The 17,973-nt window shown below is 38.3% G+C and overlaps 1 protein-coding gene across 1 annotated transcript in view; it reads left to right on the top strand.

Annotated features, from left to right (window-relative positions):
* TRAF3IP1 (TNF receptor-associated factor 3 interacting protein 1) overlaps positions 1-17,973 on the top strand; it is a 58,777-nt gene that overhangs the window by 26,539 nt on the left and 14,265 nt on the right. Inside the window, exons 7-13 of the mRNA XM_009320839.1 lie at positions 3,672-3,747; positions 8,903-9,001; positions 14,833-14,920; positions 15,658-15,741; positions 16,370-16,493; positions 16,644-16,680; positions 17,543-17,619. Of these exons, the coding sequence (XP_009319114.1) occupies positions 3,672-3,747; positions 8,903-9,001; positions 14,833-14,920; positions 15,658-15,741; positions 16,370-16,493; positions 16,644-16,680; positions 17,543-17,619 (585 nt within the window). The remainder of the gene's footprint in view (positions 1-3,671; positions 3,748-8,902; positions 9,002-14,832; positions 14,921-15,657; positions 15,742-16,369; positions 16,494-16,643; positions 16,681-17,542; positions 17,620-17,973) is intronic.

Here is a 17,973-nt window from a genome sequence, read left to right as displayed (position 1 = left end):
GAGCAAAGAAAGTCTTTGAGGGATACATAACTTGCAGTAAAAGCATTAGAAATGAGCTCTGTGTATTTGCTGAGGAATAGTCTGTTGCACAAAATTAAAAAGTGTATTTGTATATGTAGTTTTATTTATATAAAACTTCTATATTTATATACATACTATTTACATTACAGGTGCAAATATACCTCCTGGCACTGTGGATCTAATTAGAAAAGAAGTCATCCAAAACATTGTGGAGGGATGATTGAGTTAGATTCCTATTCACAGACTGAATTCTTGTTTAATATTAGTGAACTATTGGTGGATCTGATGAATTAGAAGGGGAAAATCCCAGTGGCCTATTTATATAATGAATTCTTCCCCTCCCTTGCTTGGGTGGGAGTGTTTTTTCTGCCTTTGACTGTTGATGCATGGAGTTTCCATGGCTAGAGGAGATGTATGTTAAGCATATACAGAATTAGTTATGAAAGCAGTATAAAAGTCACAGATAGAAACTCTTCATGACATCCTTTCATGAATATAGAGGTTGGTTGTTGCATGGAAAGCGGGAGGAATTAACAGTTTGGCAGGATGTCTTTTCAAAGCATATTTCTCTTCTTGACCTGCTGAAACATTAGAAATCATTGTTTTCTTATGTCTTAAAGTAAAAGTCAACCTATTTAAAGGTTAATAATGAGGACAAAGCAGCAGATTGGATGGTTTACAGAAGGCTGCTGTATCCTCTCCAAATAGAAGCGTAATTACTCAAAATTGGGAATTGTGCATACATCCATCTAGGATTCCACTTTAATATGTTTTTTCCAGGATGGTGTGAGATGAAGTGTAAGATTTCTTTTTAATGGCTCCAGTGACTGCTTTTCAAAGTCTTGGAGCCTATGAATTTGTAAGAAGAAGAATGACCTATTTTATCTCCCTTTGGAAAGACTCAAATCATAAATCCCACAATATTTATGTTTTTGTGTGCTACCATAGTGATTAAACTTTAGCTTTTACTTTGCACCTGTTGCCAGTGTGCACATGTGGCTCTACAAAAATGTTAAGTGGTGTTTGTAGTCACTACCTGACATAAATAAATGACTGAATCCACTCCTCCAGAAGCCTCAGCACCTATTCTCAACTCCTTCCCCACCTGTGCTAATAATTACATCACCCCAAGAGCTGCTGAAGTTTGAGTATACCAGATGTGGCCTGCGGGCCCATAGAGCCAGACTCTGATGGTATGTAAGCTTTACTTTTGCTTCTTGCATAGTGTTGTGATTGTGAAAGATGGTAGTGATTAAGATGAACTAAGATTAAGATTAACCACTTCAGTATTAGCTATGCATTTTGGACTTCTGTCTATTTTTCTTTATAATATGCCAGCATTTTCTAAAGAGTGAAACAAAAGTATTGGTAGCTCTGCTTGTGGATCAAATAATAATTGTAATAATCAAGTGAAGATAGTGCAAGTGAAAACTAGTTTATGTCAAAGCAGGATCATGTACTGTCCATTCAGCTAGATTTTTGCGAAGCGTAGGATGTAGGGCTTTCTTTTGGCTGATCGAACACCTGAAATTCTGAGCATACATGTTATATTACAATCATGGAGGTGAAGGAGATGTAGTTTCTAAAAGACCTAAACTAACTGTTGAAGCTGACCCTGGCGCAGTCTGCTCACTGTCCTATAAAGCACCTCCAACAGTTCAACTTCTCAGTTTATCGCAGTTGCATACTGTCATTATCTGTTGTTAATAAGCATTTCCCCTTTGTTTGTCAAGAACTTTTGTTGAGCTCGTGGTGCGTTCTGGCATATAAAAAAGCAACATTTGCCTTCAAAGCAAACTTATCACCATGTTCCTGACATGTCAACTTCATTCCCCTCCTTCATGTAGCTGTGTCTCCAGGGCCAGTGGGTACATTGCTGTAAGCTTGTAGAGGTGGGATGTTTCTCTTGCATGGTCACCTAAAGTAGTTTGAGTAAAAATACTTATCCAGTACCCTATATTTTTAAACATCTTGTAGTGTTATTTTCCATTAGGACATGCGTGGTCCATTGTCCTATATGCAAGATGTTATGGAAAATGAATGTTTTACATTGTGTAATTTGGCTATTTTCTCTTACAGGTTATTGGAACATATAATGTTAACATTTGCATAGAAATGGAAGAATTTGTAATTCTCATTTATGTTATCAATACGGACATTATCAGCAGGGTTGGCAATAAATCTTGGATGCAAGCTGCGTGGACTGTTAATTCACACAAACTACAAAAAAGCAGATAAGGAGGAAATCCTGTGAGCTGGTGCTAAACATATTTCAGGATTTTGAATAAGATGCAGATATATATTATAGGGATAGAAAGCATAGAAACATAAAATGGTATTCTGTAAATCACTTGTACTTCATCTGTTGTGTTCAGAGGTGGTTGCTGCTTCTTTAGCAACAAATGTTGGTAATGAAATCAGGGAGTTAGGTGAAAGGACAGGAAAGTTATGAGAAGCATGAATAGCTTGTTGGAAGCTGCTGGTTTATTAGTACGTACAGTCCTGTAAGAAGCTGGAAGCCCTGCATGCGTGCATAGTGGGCCAGATCCCATCACTGGCTCCGTCCGTCAGTCTACACGTAAGCAGAAGTCTGCCCCTTCTGCTAGCCAAGATTGGTGTAAGGGGATGGACTCCTCCTTCCCACCCTGGTCCCATATCCAGGAGTTTTGTTGGGCTGGCAGGAGTCCTCCTTTACACCTTGCACCTTCTCTGGAGGCATTTGGGCCCCGGCTGTAGTAAAACTGTAGTATACCCTACCTATAGTAGTGGCAGCTCTCATGGACCTGCGCCTCTGCAACATAGTGCCTTTGCAGAAGGTATTGTCAGTCAGGTGTTCTCGACTTCAGGCAGTGCAAACTATATCCAGAGAAAACAAAATAATTCTTATGTGTGCTTGCCTGCTTTCATTTCCTGGTCTCTCTGAATCACTTTTGGACTAAGGTCAGAGTCCTCAGAAGTGTCCTGAATTTTCCTCCTGTTTGATCTTTTCCACTTTTGAACTCTTATCCTTCCTGTACCAGTTGTACCTTCAGATCATCCACTGCTTGTTTGCTGGACTTTCTGGCAGGACCCATTTCTTAGTTTGTCCAGGGTCTTTGTCCAGGAAAGTTGCCATTTGAGTAAAGGACTGTGCAAGTCTAGTGGCACAGTTTTTTAGTCTTTGCTTCTATTTTGGAATGCAATTTAAAAGACTTCCCAGAAGGTTAAAGAGGAACTGTGTATCTGATGTAGCTGAAACATATAGGTGATCGTAAGCATCTTACTCCTTTCGGTAGCTCACTGATAGCTAAGCATTGCGTCCCAAGACCAGGAGTGACATCATAGATGCTCTACAGGTTTCACAAGATTGCTCTGCCTTGGGTACTCTTAGTTCACATTTGGATGTTGTCTTTACAATAATGAAATCTAATCATATAGGTTCATTTAAAAGAAAATAGCTAGCATGTATCCAGGAAAAATACCTGCAGACTTTGAGGAAAATAGAAGATTAAGAATATGTCAAGTCTATGTGTGGGTCAGTTTTGTAAGTGAATATTTTTTATATATAATACATATAGGTAAAAAAAGCAACACATGTAAGTAAATTTTATATATATATAATTTTTTATATACAATTACATAAATTTGTGGGCTTTTTTTTTTTTTTTAAGGGTGAAAATCCTGCAGGAATATCAAGGCAGCCTTCAACAAAAGGATCAAGGCAACGCGCCAGACCCGGAGAAGAAGGTAACTAGAGGGAGGATATTATTTCTATTAAATATGCTGGAGGGTTATTGAATAGGAATAGCATAAATACTTAAATATCCGTGTTTATTATTTATCAGTGCTTGTTTTATAGTCCCAGTCTGCATTCGTGAATCCAACAGAAAATTTTTCTGCATGATACATAGAAAGTGGTACTCACTTCAGTTTGCTCACATTCCTCATGTGCAATTGCAGATATAAATTCAGCCTGCTCTTGATATTTATTATGTTCTCTCTGACTGGGCTTTTTTAGTTGGTCTACAACTATTTCTTTTTCTGTTAGTTTCTTAAGAACTGTTTCTTTGCTTCAGAATCTAGCAAGTTCAGACAAATATGCCTTCCCAAACTTTGGGAGGCTTTTTTTTTTTCCTATCACTGAGGATTAGTGGACAGTATGTCTGAGTTGATAAAATTATTGCATGTTACCTTTACATAAGGTCACATGTAAAGGTTTGTTAAATCTTTACAGCAGAGCAGTATTTTTGTTTTAGTAAGACTTAAGATACATAGTTTAAGGTTGTTTTAGTAGGATGAAAGACATTTGTGAGGCAAGATGTGCTTTCCTTTAGGGATAAATCATACAGCCATGAACCCTAAATTTGTAACTTCATCACTTACTAATATTTAGGAAGAGTGCTTTTCCTAAATTTGCCTAGGGAATCCAAACTTCATTTATTTTCTGAATTTTTCAATCATTTCTCAAGGATCTGAAGTCTTAGTGTTTGATCTTTAGAAATTTTGGGTTTATAAATGAAAAGATCATATTTGTAAAAAAATCCCAATCAACAAAACAAAACAAAAAAAGGCATGTTCCCTGAGATTAACTGAGTACTGGCCAGTGCAAAAAGGAATTTCCCTGGGTATTTGTTTGATAAGGACTACATTAAACCATCCACATTTGTGTAAACTTTCTGAGGTTTCTTCAGTGAAAAGATGGCTGGGCGAATTCAAGACTAGCCAAACCTTTCTGAGTGACTTCCATAGCTTGCGACATTTACAATACTGCAAGTGTAAGCTGGAGAAGAGATGAAGATAAGGTGTTAAGCAGAACCTCTGGCATTTGATGATTAGAGAAGATTCCTCTGAGTATTGAAAAAACGGCACGTTTGTAGATCTTTGACTCTTTCCAATGTCTGTCATTACAGCTGTGGTCAACTGTATTGCATTGGACTGGTGTCAGGCTAGGACCTTGTGATTTGAGTTGGACAGGGAAGGTGATCTGGGTATCATCACCACTGAATCCTATCCCATGTCATCTTCCACTAGCTCAGACAGGTGTAAGGAACCAAGCCCCGTGGCTTTTCTGTTGAGAGTGCTGGGGAAGGAAGGCCAGATACTTATTTGTTACCGAGCATCTCTTTGTGCCGGCCGGGAGTGTCACCCCTGGTAGCATTGTGGCCGTCACCCCTGATGGGTGTGCAGTGCCAGGACTCCAAACTGAATCCTGGCTGTGCTAGTCTTGACAGCAGATGAGGAAGTAGCTCTGTAGTCATCTCGTCCTTGCTTTGGTGCTAAGTCTGTCAAGACTGTCACCTGTGATAATAGATCTGTGGTATCTGTGCTTGCCCATTAGGAAGTGGATTGATATAAACTGTAATTGTATTGATTACAGGCCATTTTACCAGCCTTTGGATGATAACCTCTTCTGAGTCTTTGTTGACTGGAGCTATCTAACAAATGGTACAATCATCAATAAACATTCCTCCTCATCTGCTTTGCACCTGCATTAGTCATTTCTCTTTGTCTCTTTAGACAAGATTTAAGTGAAGATTTTAGTCCTGAGATAGTTTTAACTGAGTGTAATAGACAGGTGTGCCAGGCTTTACAAATAAGTAAATAATTTTATTTTATCTGTGAAGGTGCTTCATTGCAGTTGGTTATGTCACCAGCTTTTGTATGTAAGTGTATTAAATATTGTATTTGCATACTAAATGGAAACTAGATTCTCTTCAGAATATCCCAAGTACTTAATACTTTCACATCAGGAAGAAAGGAATCTAAACGTAGTACTGCTAGCCCTTTGTGTAAGAAAGCCAAGAGGAAGAGCCTAGAGAAACACATAGGTAAGGAATAAAACTGGCTGCTAACCGGAGCTCATATTACAATGGTGTAAATGCAATTTCTGTCTGTATTTAAGTGTCCTTTTCCCTCCTACTGTTATTGCGGTGACCTGATTATTTACTCTGATTCAAGTTTTCTTTCAATGATTTTGTGCCCTGGGAGCTGATATTTTATTTCTAATGAAGAAGTCACTGTATATAAATCAGTTTAACATCTCAGTTCAGAAGATACAATAACACCTCTGAATTGATACCTTTTAAATAGCTAATTCTGGCTAAAAGCATACTGTTTAGACTAATGAAGCATGAAGATCTTCATACACTTAATCTGCCAATGTCACTATTTTTAATCTGTGTGAAGAGATTGCATGTTGCTGTGTCTTCACAAGCATCCACATTTTCATTGGGTTTGTGTTTTAGTAGGTTTCCATGTGTCTGAGGCAAAATACTGAAGTTATATCAGAGCTTGGGTAGTGTTTTCATATCAACCAGTAGCCATGTTTTCAAAAGGACTTGGGGAAAAAATTAGAAGTATGTTTAGGCACCTTAAATACTTTGAGAAAGATCTGGCAGTTTGGATATGAATGTCTGTTGACTTAGGAGCTTAATTCAAGTTGGTGCTCAAAAATTGAAAATTTTATGCTACATCTCATGTACTTATGTGCTGTGAGGTTTTAATAATTTTGTAGATGAAAAATACCGTCTGGATTCCATTAAATGTAGTCTTATTTTGCTACTTAGTGATCCTTAGCTGATCCTATAACTTTTTTAATTCCCAAGATTTGCATATTTGTTTTATAGCCTCACCTGGCACTAAACTACAGTGACCAGACACGCCCCATTTTAGAGGATCATCCCTTCTCTAAAATCTGGATCCAGTTTTTCTGATAAAAGAAATACGCTTAATGACTTATCCTGTGTTTTGGCTTTAAGGTAAATATTTTAAAATACTCCTCTTTTCATGATGCTGCAGGACAGCGCACTCAAATTTCAGTTTACCTAAGTGATAAATACTTTGGGGCATTAGCCCTCTTTTTGTTCTAATGCAGCAGAGCTGCAGTAGGTGAGTAAGGCTCAGAGGCGCTCCAGTAAGTCGCCCAGAGGGTAGTAAAAACCTTCTGGAGCTACGCTGATGCCTGTTGCACACTCGTCTCTGTAGTTACTGGTGGTGATGATCAGAGATTTCTATATTTTCTAATATTAACTGGAGATAAATAAATGCACAACAGGAGAACACACAAGGGCTAGTGTCATGACTAAACTTGTAATAAATAAAACTGAAGTGGTGAATGGAAGACTAATTAAGTAAAACCAGGTATATTTGCTATCCTGGTAATTAAAACAAGTTATACCAGCATTTGCTCACCTCTGTTATGAACAAATTCCTAATGGTATTGGAGCAAATGTTTTTGGGTTGGTTGTTTTTTTTTTTTAATAGTTAATGTTACATTAATTACCACTCAGGCAATGACTGCTTTTATAGTTGCAACATGCCTTGCAGCAAAACTTGTATCATGCAATAGAGACCATTTTTGCTAATTTAGAAGTTGATTGATAAATTGAACGTCTTTTTTTTTTAAACTTGCAGTTGCTCTTAATTGAGATCTGAACAGGTTTCCTTTCAGACAGTGAATTACTTTCTAAATGGAAATGATGGAGTAAAGTGCTTCACTTTCCACTGTTGGTTTGGCTTTTCTGCTAAGCTCCACACCTTATGGGTGACTTGTAGCACTGCTGTATAGGTTGGTGATGAATGTTTAAATGCTAGTTTTAGTTTTATTAAATGACCATTCATCCTGGCCTTAGTCAGCACAGGTAAGTAAAAGTGCTGGTTGACCTTTCTCTACTGTGTCTTAATCTCCTCCTAAACTAGTAGAACTCAGCATTTCTGCTGCAATGGACTATGTATCTTTGTGGATGCTTCCTGTGGCATGGGTGGAGGAGTAGGTCCTCTGCTATTGATCTGTACGTCCTGAAAGCTTCAGCTTTATGCTGCATGCAGTAATTTCATTGCTGGTTTTGGAAGTGTTGGATGTTTCAACCCAAGCATTGGGGAGGGCTCTATCTGGTAAATCTCTTCCTGTGCTATCAAAACTGTTTGCTCATTTGTTCTCTTGGTGGAAAAGTTACCTGAGGGGTCCTGGCTGTAGATAGGGGCCCTGTGAATCTGTTCTTTACCTTTGCATTACAGTTACCTGTTTGCAGATAAGGAGATTTGGAAGCGCTGGGTTCAGTTCCTGGGCAGCGTTTTGGGTTACCTCTGTTTTAATCGGGCATGCTCTTTCTGTATCTGTAATCTTGCCTATTTCTGAATTTATTCTGCTTTTGCTGCATTTTGAGGAGTGTGAGAACTGAACATATTATTCCAAGTGAAGGGGGGTGTGTGTGTGTATGTTTTTAATGATAAGACTAAAGCTAAATATTCTACCCATTCCATATATATCTTGACAAACTGTATGAATAGTTTAACTTTTCTTGACCACGTGTGTTCAATGCACAGGTATATTTTCAGGAATGATGTACAAGTGGAGCTGAATCATTTCTCCTTTGTGTCCATCTGCCCCGAATGTCTCTTCTCCCTGGACAGATAATTTAGAAATCAGATGTATACCTGAATGTTTCAGCTTTCTTCCACTGTGTGTTACTTTGCTTTTGGGAACATCATCCTGTTGTAACTGGGGGAGTTAATTTAAGACAATTGGTAGATGAAATGGTCTTCCATTTTTTTGCAAAAATGAAACTGTTTTAGGTAGCATCAAAAGTAAACAGCATTTGTGGACTAGGCTCTTCTATGGTATTACGAGCAAATTGTGGAGTTCAGCCACCAGAAATCAGCTTTTCTTGCTTGAAATTTCTTAATGGCTTTAGTATGAAATGTGTTTAAAGCTAAAGCCTTTGAAACAAACCGAAGTGCATTATGCATTCCAGGTAGTATACAAACAATATTGTGTATTTTAGCAATTACTTAGACTTTATTAGGTAAATACTGTAAGTCTAACAGGTATTTAGCATGGCTTTTTATTTTAAATTTTTATTGTATCTTTGGTTTCATATGACTATAAACCATTTCGTTATAGGAACCGTGGAAATGAAGAGCATGGCAGATAGGATTTCGGGGGACAGTGTTGCTAAACTGCAAGAGAAAGCTGAACCAGGACTTGCAGTGAAACAGAAAGGTAGGGAGACTAAAAACTTGACTGCCTTGGAAAGTCTAACTTGAGTGCTTTGGGGTCGAACTTGAATCCATGCAGCGAAATGATTTAAGGTGGGTGATTTACACTTAATCCAACTGCTGCCTTGTGTATTAATCACATCTTGTGATTAATGTCCTGGTTTTAAAAATGTACGTTCTCTGATAAAACAGTTACTTCTATTTTCTCTTTCCTTACTCTTATGCAACTTTTCAAAGACACCGGTGCTTACAGTGTCCCAGGGAAAATGCAGGGCTGCTGCACCTGAATCCCTTGGTGACTTGTTCTATATAAGAACTGAATCATTGCACATTGCCTTTTTGTACAAGTATTTGGGAGTCTCACTTAGTGTTTGCATTTTACAGGATTTTAGAGGAAAATTCCATCTCTGCATTCTTATTTCTCCAGTTTTTTTTCAAGCTGTATATAGCTCCCAAGACATACGTTGTTAATGAGGTATTTGTATCCAGCTACGGTATACATGGAGCCATGGAAGCAAAATGTAGGAGGAAGAACTGAGGTTTAAGCAAAAAGCTACGTTTTTGTTTTCTCCAGATCCAGATGCTTGACCTAGTTGGGAGAGTGATACCATGAATGTGGGAGGTCAAAGGCTGTTTCCCAGTCCACCTGTGGCCTTCAGGGCGTCATAGCTGTGTCAGTCTAATGAAATGTAGATGATCAGCCAAGACATTTGTGTGACCTTACACAAATGGGAGAACTTCCATGCTAATTCCTTTTAATTTTTTGGAGCTGTCTTGTCTATTGGAATGTATCTGTTACAGAATATAACTTTATATTCCTCTATCTATAATTTGAATGTATGTAAGAGGAGTACCCCCAGGTTCATTATTGATTTGGATTGGATTCTCAGGTGGTACAAGAACCAAATATTGTATCAACTGATCTTTATTTTCAGCTTTATTCAGTAAGAGTGTAACTTCATAGTACATTAGTGAACCTTAATTTTCTGTAAGTTCTTATAGAGGTGAAATCGTCGTTCACACATTTAATAGCTTTCAGAGTTGGAATGTGAAATCAATTATAACAGTCAATAAGAACAGTCATTGCAGATAGCTGAGTTGGATGCTATTTGGAGTAATCATAAGACAGTGATCACCTGTCCCTTCTTGCCGTGCTCTTGTGTCTTTAACTGCAAATTAAACTGCAGTTTTCAAAGGAAGAATCATTTATAGGATTTTAAAAACATTGTTTACTGACTGAAATAAACTTATTTTCCTGGATCTTTTGGAGTATTATTTCTGCATTCTGCTTCAGTCTTACGTTCTGTTTCTGAGCATTGAGGCTCTGAACCTTTCCATTGTGGGTTTGGTTTTTTTTCTTCTTTATAATTGAGGATTTGTCAGCATATCAGTTATTCTCCCTTGGTGTCCTCCATTAGGAATCCTCATTGGCTAGTTCATGGTAGCCTCTTAAATAAGAAGTATATGTTTAAAGCTTTCTAGCAAAAGGGTGTTTTGGCCTGCCTCATCTATTTGCTCATACACCCCTGAAGTTACTTAGGTTCCACTTTCTTGAGATATGTGCACATAAATGCACCCACTGTGGCAAGAAGGGAGGAACAGTTGGATTTCACGGTCACTCTATAAAAGTGTAGGCCTGCATGAGGCTTTTTCAGAAGCTGATGATTATGTAAGATTTTTCCTGAACCTTGTTAAATTCTAAAATGAGCTTTTTTGGGAGTTTCACTGGTGCAGTTTATCTTCTCACAGTTTTGGTAATTACGTTGAGGTGCGCTTCTCTGGGAGGAGTAATACCAGGCTGCTTTCTAAAGTTTATCTCAAAGTAACCTTAAGATGATGTCACTCATTCAGTTGAGCCATCACAGCCACCTACCACCCCATCCGCAGAGAACTGGTGTATATGTAAAATATGAACGTCCTTTCCACCAGCTTGGCAAAAGGGCTGGGAGGGCAGTGTCTGAAACCGAGTCGTGCTGATCCAGTTCTTCAGGCAGTGTGTGAATGCATGTGCTAACGGGAGGGAATGGGAAGCGTGAAGGCAGGAGTGCTTATTTGGTGGCAGTGCCAGTTTACACTAGTGGAAGGGTTTAGGAAACTACTGAAACTCTGCTTAGTTTGTCACTGTATCCTGGAAGTCACAGTCCTTGCAAGATGCTCAGGCACTGTCTTGTTTGCTTGTGTAGCTGGTCCATGATATCTTTTGGTTGGTTAATTGTGCATTAGATTTATGCTCCAGCTAACTCCAGTGGAATTAAATGGAAACTGGGTGTTGAAACTGTTTGAAAGTCACAGTCGCTGCCTTTCCGCAACTCCAAACTTACCTTTGGAGTAGGTTAGTCAGAGAAGAGCTGAAGATAGTTCTTCCACAAGGTTTTCAAGGGTTTAGGGGGTACTTGGGACTACTTAAAAAAAGTATTACATTCCGTGAACTGCTTCTGAATTTCCTCTTGACCTTTAATATTTACAGACTGTGTAAACTTACTTTGAGGGGTGAGCAGCCCCTGTGCTTTCCTAGTTCAAAGTAGATTGGCATGGCTTTGCCTCTCAAATCTGTTGTTCAGATCTATACAGTTCACCTTTTACACATCTCATTTAACTCTCAGGAGTGTCTACTCAGATATTCTATCAAGAGAAACATTTTGATCCTCCACTGTCTTTTGACTTTTTAAAAAAGTTTCATTTCTGATGAGTGTGTTCAGCTTAGTGACCAGAACATTGATGGCTTTAGCACACAAGTGTGAGTTTGTTGGAAACACTCCCTAATGTGTTTATCCCTATTCTCCCTGCCCCAGTAGTAGTTCCCAAGTAAGAAGCTGGCTGTAGTTCTTGTTGTGTGCTTCATGCCTAACTTGGTGAGATTGTTATTAAAGAATTTATATAACTTATCTGAAAAATCACCGTATTTGTTATTTCCAGGTGAATTTGCCAGCGACTCGGTAACATTATGGTGACAAAAGACCAGCACTGAACATACCAATGATAGTTAAAAACTTCTAGTAGAAAAAACAGTGTTTTTTAATAAATGAAGCACTTCTCTAGTTTAGTGTTTTTTCTTTTTATGCTCTGTATTAAAGAATTTTTGAACTGTAACAAAACATAATTTAGTTGTTTGAATGCTTTGAGTAGACTTTATCCAAGTAGTTTCTATTTAAAAGAATACCAAAAAGCCATCTATGAAAGTGCTTTGTGCTTTGGGTTAAGTGTTTAAGAAAAAAAAAGAAAAAAGAAGTAATAGTTTATAAGCACTTTATGGGTTCTAACTTGAAAATAAACAGAACCTGTTTTGAACTTTTTCAATATATTACAGGTAGTTATTGCAACAACCAGATTAATGAAATGTATGATTTCCATTTTCTTAATGTCAGTACATGACTTTGTTTCCCTCCTCCTATTACTTGTTGCCTTTGTGGCTTCTGTTCATATTAAAAGTGAAAGTGATCCACAAAACCTTACCTCAAATAACTGGATAATTGGGCCAGTAATAGGCAGTGAATCTGGAAATCTCCTGGAAATCTGGTATATAGGAGGTCCCTGAAGCATCTCTTAGTTTGCTCTGTGCAGGTGTCACAGCACTGTGCTGTGATACCGTCACTGCTCTGTCTCCACTGGTGCTCTGGGGCTGGGATGAACCAGGGAAGTGAGATTTTAGAGATGCTCATTTTTCACACAGCGTAAATGAATGCTTGCAGGACTCCTTGCAACTGTTGACTTTCTGTCTCGTGAGCAGCTGTTATGTCAGCATGATGCATGTCGGGATGTAGCGAGAGCCAGAAATCAGCTGAGACCTTGACTATGGCCGATAACTGCTCCAAAAGCTAAATTTCTTTAGCAGGCTGCCCTCCTTACTTAATGGTAGCTCTATCTTTGAAAACAAAAATAATGGTTCTTGCAGGTGTTTTTTCCTGGGAGCTGGGTGTCTATAGAGGCAAGGGGGGACTGTACATGCTTCCCACAAACCTGCAGAAACCTGCTGTGCCAAAGGTCAGTGGTGGCTTTCCAGTATGAGAAATGAAGCTGTACTATGGACGGACTGAATGTGACACACAAAAAATTAAAAATCCTGGATGTGCTCATGCCTCTCCTCAAGCCTGTCTGCATAAAAGCTGCCAAAGAGTTCTTCATTCTGTCTGACTTACCTGGGGTACCCATGGTCACCAGTGGGCTGTCTCAGCTTCTGTGATTGCATGTGCAGGCTCCAAGCAGAGCCTTTATGCAAAATCAAATATTTTATTAAGGAGCAGACCTCTGGGCTTTATTTCTCCATACTTCTGTTATCTCCATCATGTGGGAAAATGCCTTTCGCTGTGTGGAAGGGGAATTTTGAAATCCCTATCACATCCGTTACGCAGGGATACTAAATTAGGTACCCAGGGAAGCACAAGAAGCTCATGGTACAGCCAGCAACAGAACTCAGCTTTCTGACTTGGGCCTGGCTTAGTCTTAACATAGGGACTGCTCCATCTCGTGTGCCAGTGACCGTAGGACTGGTTGATGCACAGTGGTTGTTCCCGTACCAGTAAGACTGAGGGAAAACTTAACATAGCACTTAAGGTTGTTAAATATATTTAGGTATCTTCCTTATGTTCTCCAGTGGACCATATGTAGAATTAATACACTGTATAAAAATGTATTATATGTACTGTTCAGTAGGTCAGTCTAAATGAGGTCCTACCTGTGAAATGACTGTTCAGAGAACACGCATAAACCCATTAGGAAAGTGGAATGCAGTAGATGCTGGGAAAGATACCTGCATTTCTTGGCCTAAATTTGGGCTGGTAAAAGCCCAGCTGCCTTAGCCTTTTTTCTTTCAATGGTTCCATTTGTTGGTGATTTCAGAGCAGAGGGACACTGAAGTGGACAAGTGTTAGAGGAGTCCTTTCTGTGTGTGGCATTATATGGAAGAAATATTTACCAACAGATGATTCATCTGAGCAAGCTTTCTAGATGGAATCCAACATGGAATGCTTTTTACCTACCAAAATTATTTGTAGAAATGCTAAAGATGTCCATAATCTTGCGCAGTTAGATTGTCAAGACAAAGATGTCATTCATCTTGTTCTCTGCCATTATAGAGAATGGTCTAACCTGAGCTTGGCAGGTGTGGGTTCATGCTGTTAACTGCACTGGACTGGTCAGAGTAACTCGGTGGGAAACCTGTCAACTGGGAAGGAGTGGTTAAACTGGTTCTGTCTGATTTAAACTGCAAATGGGGTCAACCCTATGGAGAGCATAACTATGGTGGGATTACAGAAGTCGTCCTCATCCTTGAATCGTAGAATCCTTCATGTTGAAAGGGACAGACAGATGGGGGTCAGCCACTCCAATGCCCTGCTCAAATCTGGGTCGACTAAGAATAGCAGTAGAGGAAAATAAGAAGTTAAGGTAAACAAAAGAAAGGTTTAAAAAAACCCCAGCATAGAGAATATAGTTCTTTTAATACGGTTTTTCCTCTTACGATTTTGTATAATGAGCAACTTGAAATATTGCAAATGTTACCATGCGACTGTGGAAGAATTGAATGCAATGATGTCATTTTCACAGATGAGGGAATTTTACAATATTAAGAAACAAATAAAAAATAAAGTTTAAATGTTTTTTCAGTGTCCCTTTTGAATTGTGAATGCTCCGTGGTGTTTAAAAACTGGAAGTTCACAAGATGTTTAGCTTTTATATAAGCTTATAGAATTTTATTTCTAATTTAAAAAGTTTGTTGTGACGTATTTCATGAGCACATATTCAAGTATAGTGCTGATAAGACACAAAAATACTGTTGTAAGAAAAGTTAGATTTGCCTTGCCAGCTAAGCTAAAATTGTATGGTTTTTTCATTTAATAGAAGAAGCAGAGAACATGGCTCCTGAAAAGCCTGCAGTGTCTGAAAATGGTGAAGTACCTAGCGATCTTCCACCTCAGCCCATCCAAAGGTTTGTTTCTATCCTTTATTCTGTTTGAATCAAACTATGATGTGTCTGGAGGTAACAGTCCATTTGAAAACAGCAAGGAAACTTGGAGCAGTACATTTCTGCTAGTGGTACCAAAAAATAAATATTATCCCACGTATGGTTCCCTTTATTCACTTTCATGTCCTTCTATAAAGAAAACTTTACATTGTGAAGTGTTTTGGACTTACTTTCTTAATCTATAAAGTGCTTTAATGTAATGTTATTAAAATATGAGGGACGTGTGGAGAGTCTAATGAGAAGAACATTGCATGACATACGTGACTTTCCTAAGTATGGTGTTATGGATAAGATGAACTTGCCTCCTAAATCCCAATTTACTTTTTCTTTGCCCAGCAAAGGGTTGTGTAATTGCATCACTTGTGAAAATCACTTTTTTTCCCCCGTTTACATTGCAGTGTGTGTTGTTAATGGTAAATAACTGTGTTGTATACAGGTTATTTTTTAGTGAGACAAATCAAGAGGTGGTTTTACACAGAATCACAGTTTTCTTTGTCTTAGGACACATTTTCTAGATTTTCCTAGACTCCTACTAGGATAGCAAGTATTGCGATATTGGATTGTATACTGGGGATGTTTTCAGTGTCGTTATGCATTGGCTAGTTTACTCAGCTCATGTGTGTGTTACATGTCTGTTCCTTTGGAGGACATGTGAGGCTTCTTTTTATAGTATAAATGAAAAAGCCTCTTTGTTATTGCAGACGCATTCCCCGTCCTAGCAGTGCAAGACCAGCACCGCCCCGAGTAAAACGTCAAGAAAGCGCAGCGGTCTTACTTCCAGAAAGGTAAGGAATGTGGGAGATGCAGAGCAGACGTTTCTAGCTTTTGTGCCACAGTATTCTCAGATCTTCTGTGCCTCACCTGCTGCTCAACAGCTTTAGGATGGATCATCCCACTGCTCATTGATTCATACTGGAAAATTCAAACCTGCTTTATTTGTTTTATTGTTTCTGCAAATCCAGTGCATTATCTAAAAGTTATGGTTGGTAGTCAGATCTGGAAGTTCAAAAATATGATTTAATTTTTTTGCCTTTGGGAACTCTGAAACAGATAACCCTAGAACATTAGGATATCTATTGGTATCTAAACTACCACTAGAAGAGATTCGTAAAACATGCAGTGAATATCCCATGCTCAAAAAAGTCTGAAAAAGCCATACTTGATCTCTGATAAGTGCCAGTCACCTGGCACTGAAGAAGTGTGTTTAGAAGGAAGATGTATGTCCTTTTGCGAGAGAAGGATGTCTAACTGTTTTCAGAGTTGGGCAGTGAATGGAAATGACAGAATTTGATGTGCTTTTAGTTGGTGCTGATTTATTTTATGGGAGGAAGGGAGGTCTCTTCTCTTCTGCATAGATCTTAATAGGTTTGGACAGATCTTAATAGGTTTTCATTTTCATTGTGTCTCTTTCAGGAGTGGTAGTGGTAAAACAGTCTCAAATGTGATCATAGACCAGCAGATTTCTGATGATGATGATGATGACCAGTTTGTGGTGGAGGCAGCACTGCCACTGCCAGAAATGCCAGAGATGGAAATGGTCTGTTCATGTTGCAAATTATAGTGCCTTTTTCCATACTTTGTTTGTAACTTACTTGTTTAAGTGGCTTCTAGCTGAATATTTTTGCATAGTTGTATATTATAGCAATGCCAACTTATTGCAACTAAAGCTCTCTTCCTGCATGTGTAGGAGCCAGAATTGGAGCTGGTTGAGGATGAAAAGCACGGTATGTTTGCTTTTACATATATTTATGTATATATAGAATAAAACCATGGGTTTAAACCAAATGCTGAACACTTAAAATGCTGAATAAAGCAGCAGAATATCTCCTGAGGGTAGGAGCTTGCAACTTTTTCAAGAAAAACAGAATTTATTTATCAAATGCAGTCTTGTTTAGTTGAGCAGCTGGATTTGCAACTGACGCTAAGTACAGATTTTCTATACATCTTTAATGTCAGCAGGATTTAAAATTCTGCATAAAATTCATAAACTAATGTTTCTTTGAGTCTCAGGTATAGCTTGTCAGCTCTGAGATGTGAGATGGTATTGGCTGTTCAAGGCAAGTTATAGAAAAGCTTTTAGAAAAATTGATGGACCGGTTCTTAACATTTATGCTTACTCGTGACCTCAGATCTCTGATTCAGGGGCTTCCATTGTGGTTACACTGGATGTGATTTAGGCAGATATGCTTACCTGCATCCAAAAATTCCTCGTAAAGGAATACATATATATGTCTATCTATATACCTGTGATACTGTGTGCAGTTCTTGAATTCTTCCAAAGGAGGCGTGCAAAGAAAAAGCCTTTGTGTTAATACAGCTCAAGGATCTGGTTCTGTATCAAGAGTCATTCAGTAAATGCTACTGATGATTCCGTTTGATTTAGAGGACACTGGAGAAAATAGATCAAATAACAAATACCTTGTATCTCAGTAATTAAAACACATAATAGAATGCTGTTCATGTTGCTCTAAAAATTGTTTATATTAAAAAAAAAATTGAGCAGTTGATTTTAATTTTATTGTCTGAATGTTTAAAACAACATTTTAGTGCCAACCAAGGCTGAGAAATATACTGATTTTTCGACAGGTGGGCTTGTAAAAAGAATCCTAGAAACAAAGAAAGATTATGAGGCATCACAGAAATCATCAAAGACGACAGAGAGGGTAAGATGGTAGTGGCCTTCAAAGAACTGTGAATATTAAATACTGTAATCATGACCTTTTTCTCTGCCTTAAATGCATTTTTTCCATTTATGATCAAGCTTTCCTCCTTGATGTGTTATGCTGCTTTTTCTCTCCATTAGTCTGTCAGATATTGTTACCTTCTCTGTGTAGTGCTCTCTCTTTCTCACCTTTAATTTTTGTGGTTTGGGTTTTTTTTCAGTATTCCAGTACAATTTTTCAGGGATCCTTCTTTAACCTATGCTTTTGTTTTCTGGAACAAAGTGTGCTCATTTTAGCCTTACCCTAGTAGGGCACACTGTGCATTTGTACAGCTGCATCGTTACTGTTTCAATC

This window comes from Pygoscelis adeliae, unplaced genomic scaffold, assembly GCF_000699105.1.
Source record: "Pygoscelis adeliae isolate BGI_AS28 unplaced genomic scaffold, ASM69910v1 Scaffold63, whole genome shotgun sequence".
NCBI lineage: Eukaryota > Metazoa > Chordata > Aves > Sphenisciformes > Spheniscidae > Pygoscelis > Pygoscelis adeliae.
The sequence above is the reverse complement of the archived record's forward strand: the minus strand, read 5'-3'. Positions and strand labels throughout refer to the sequence as shown.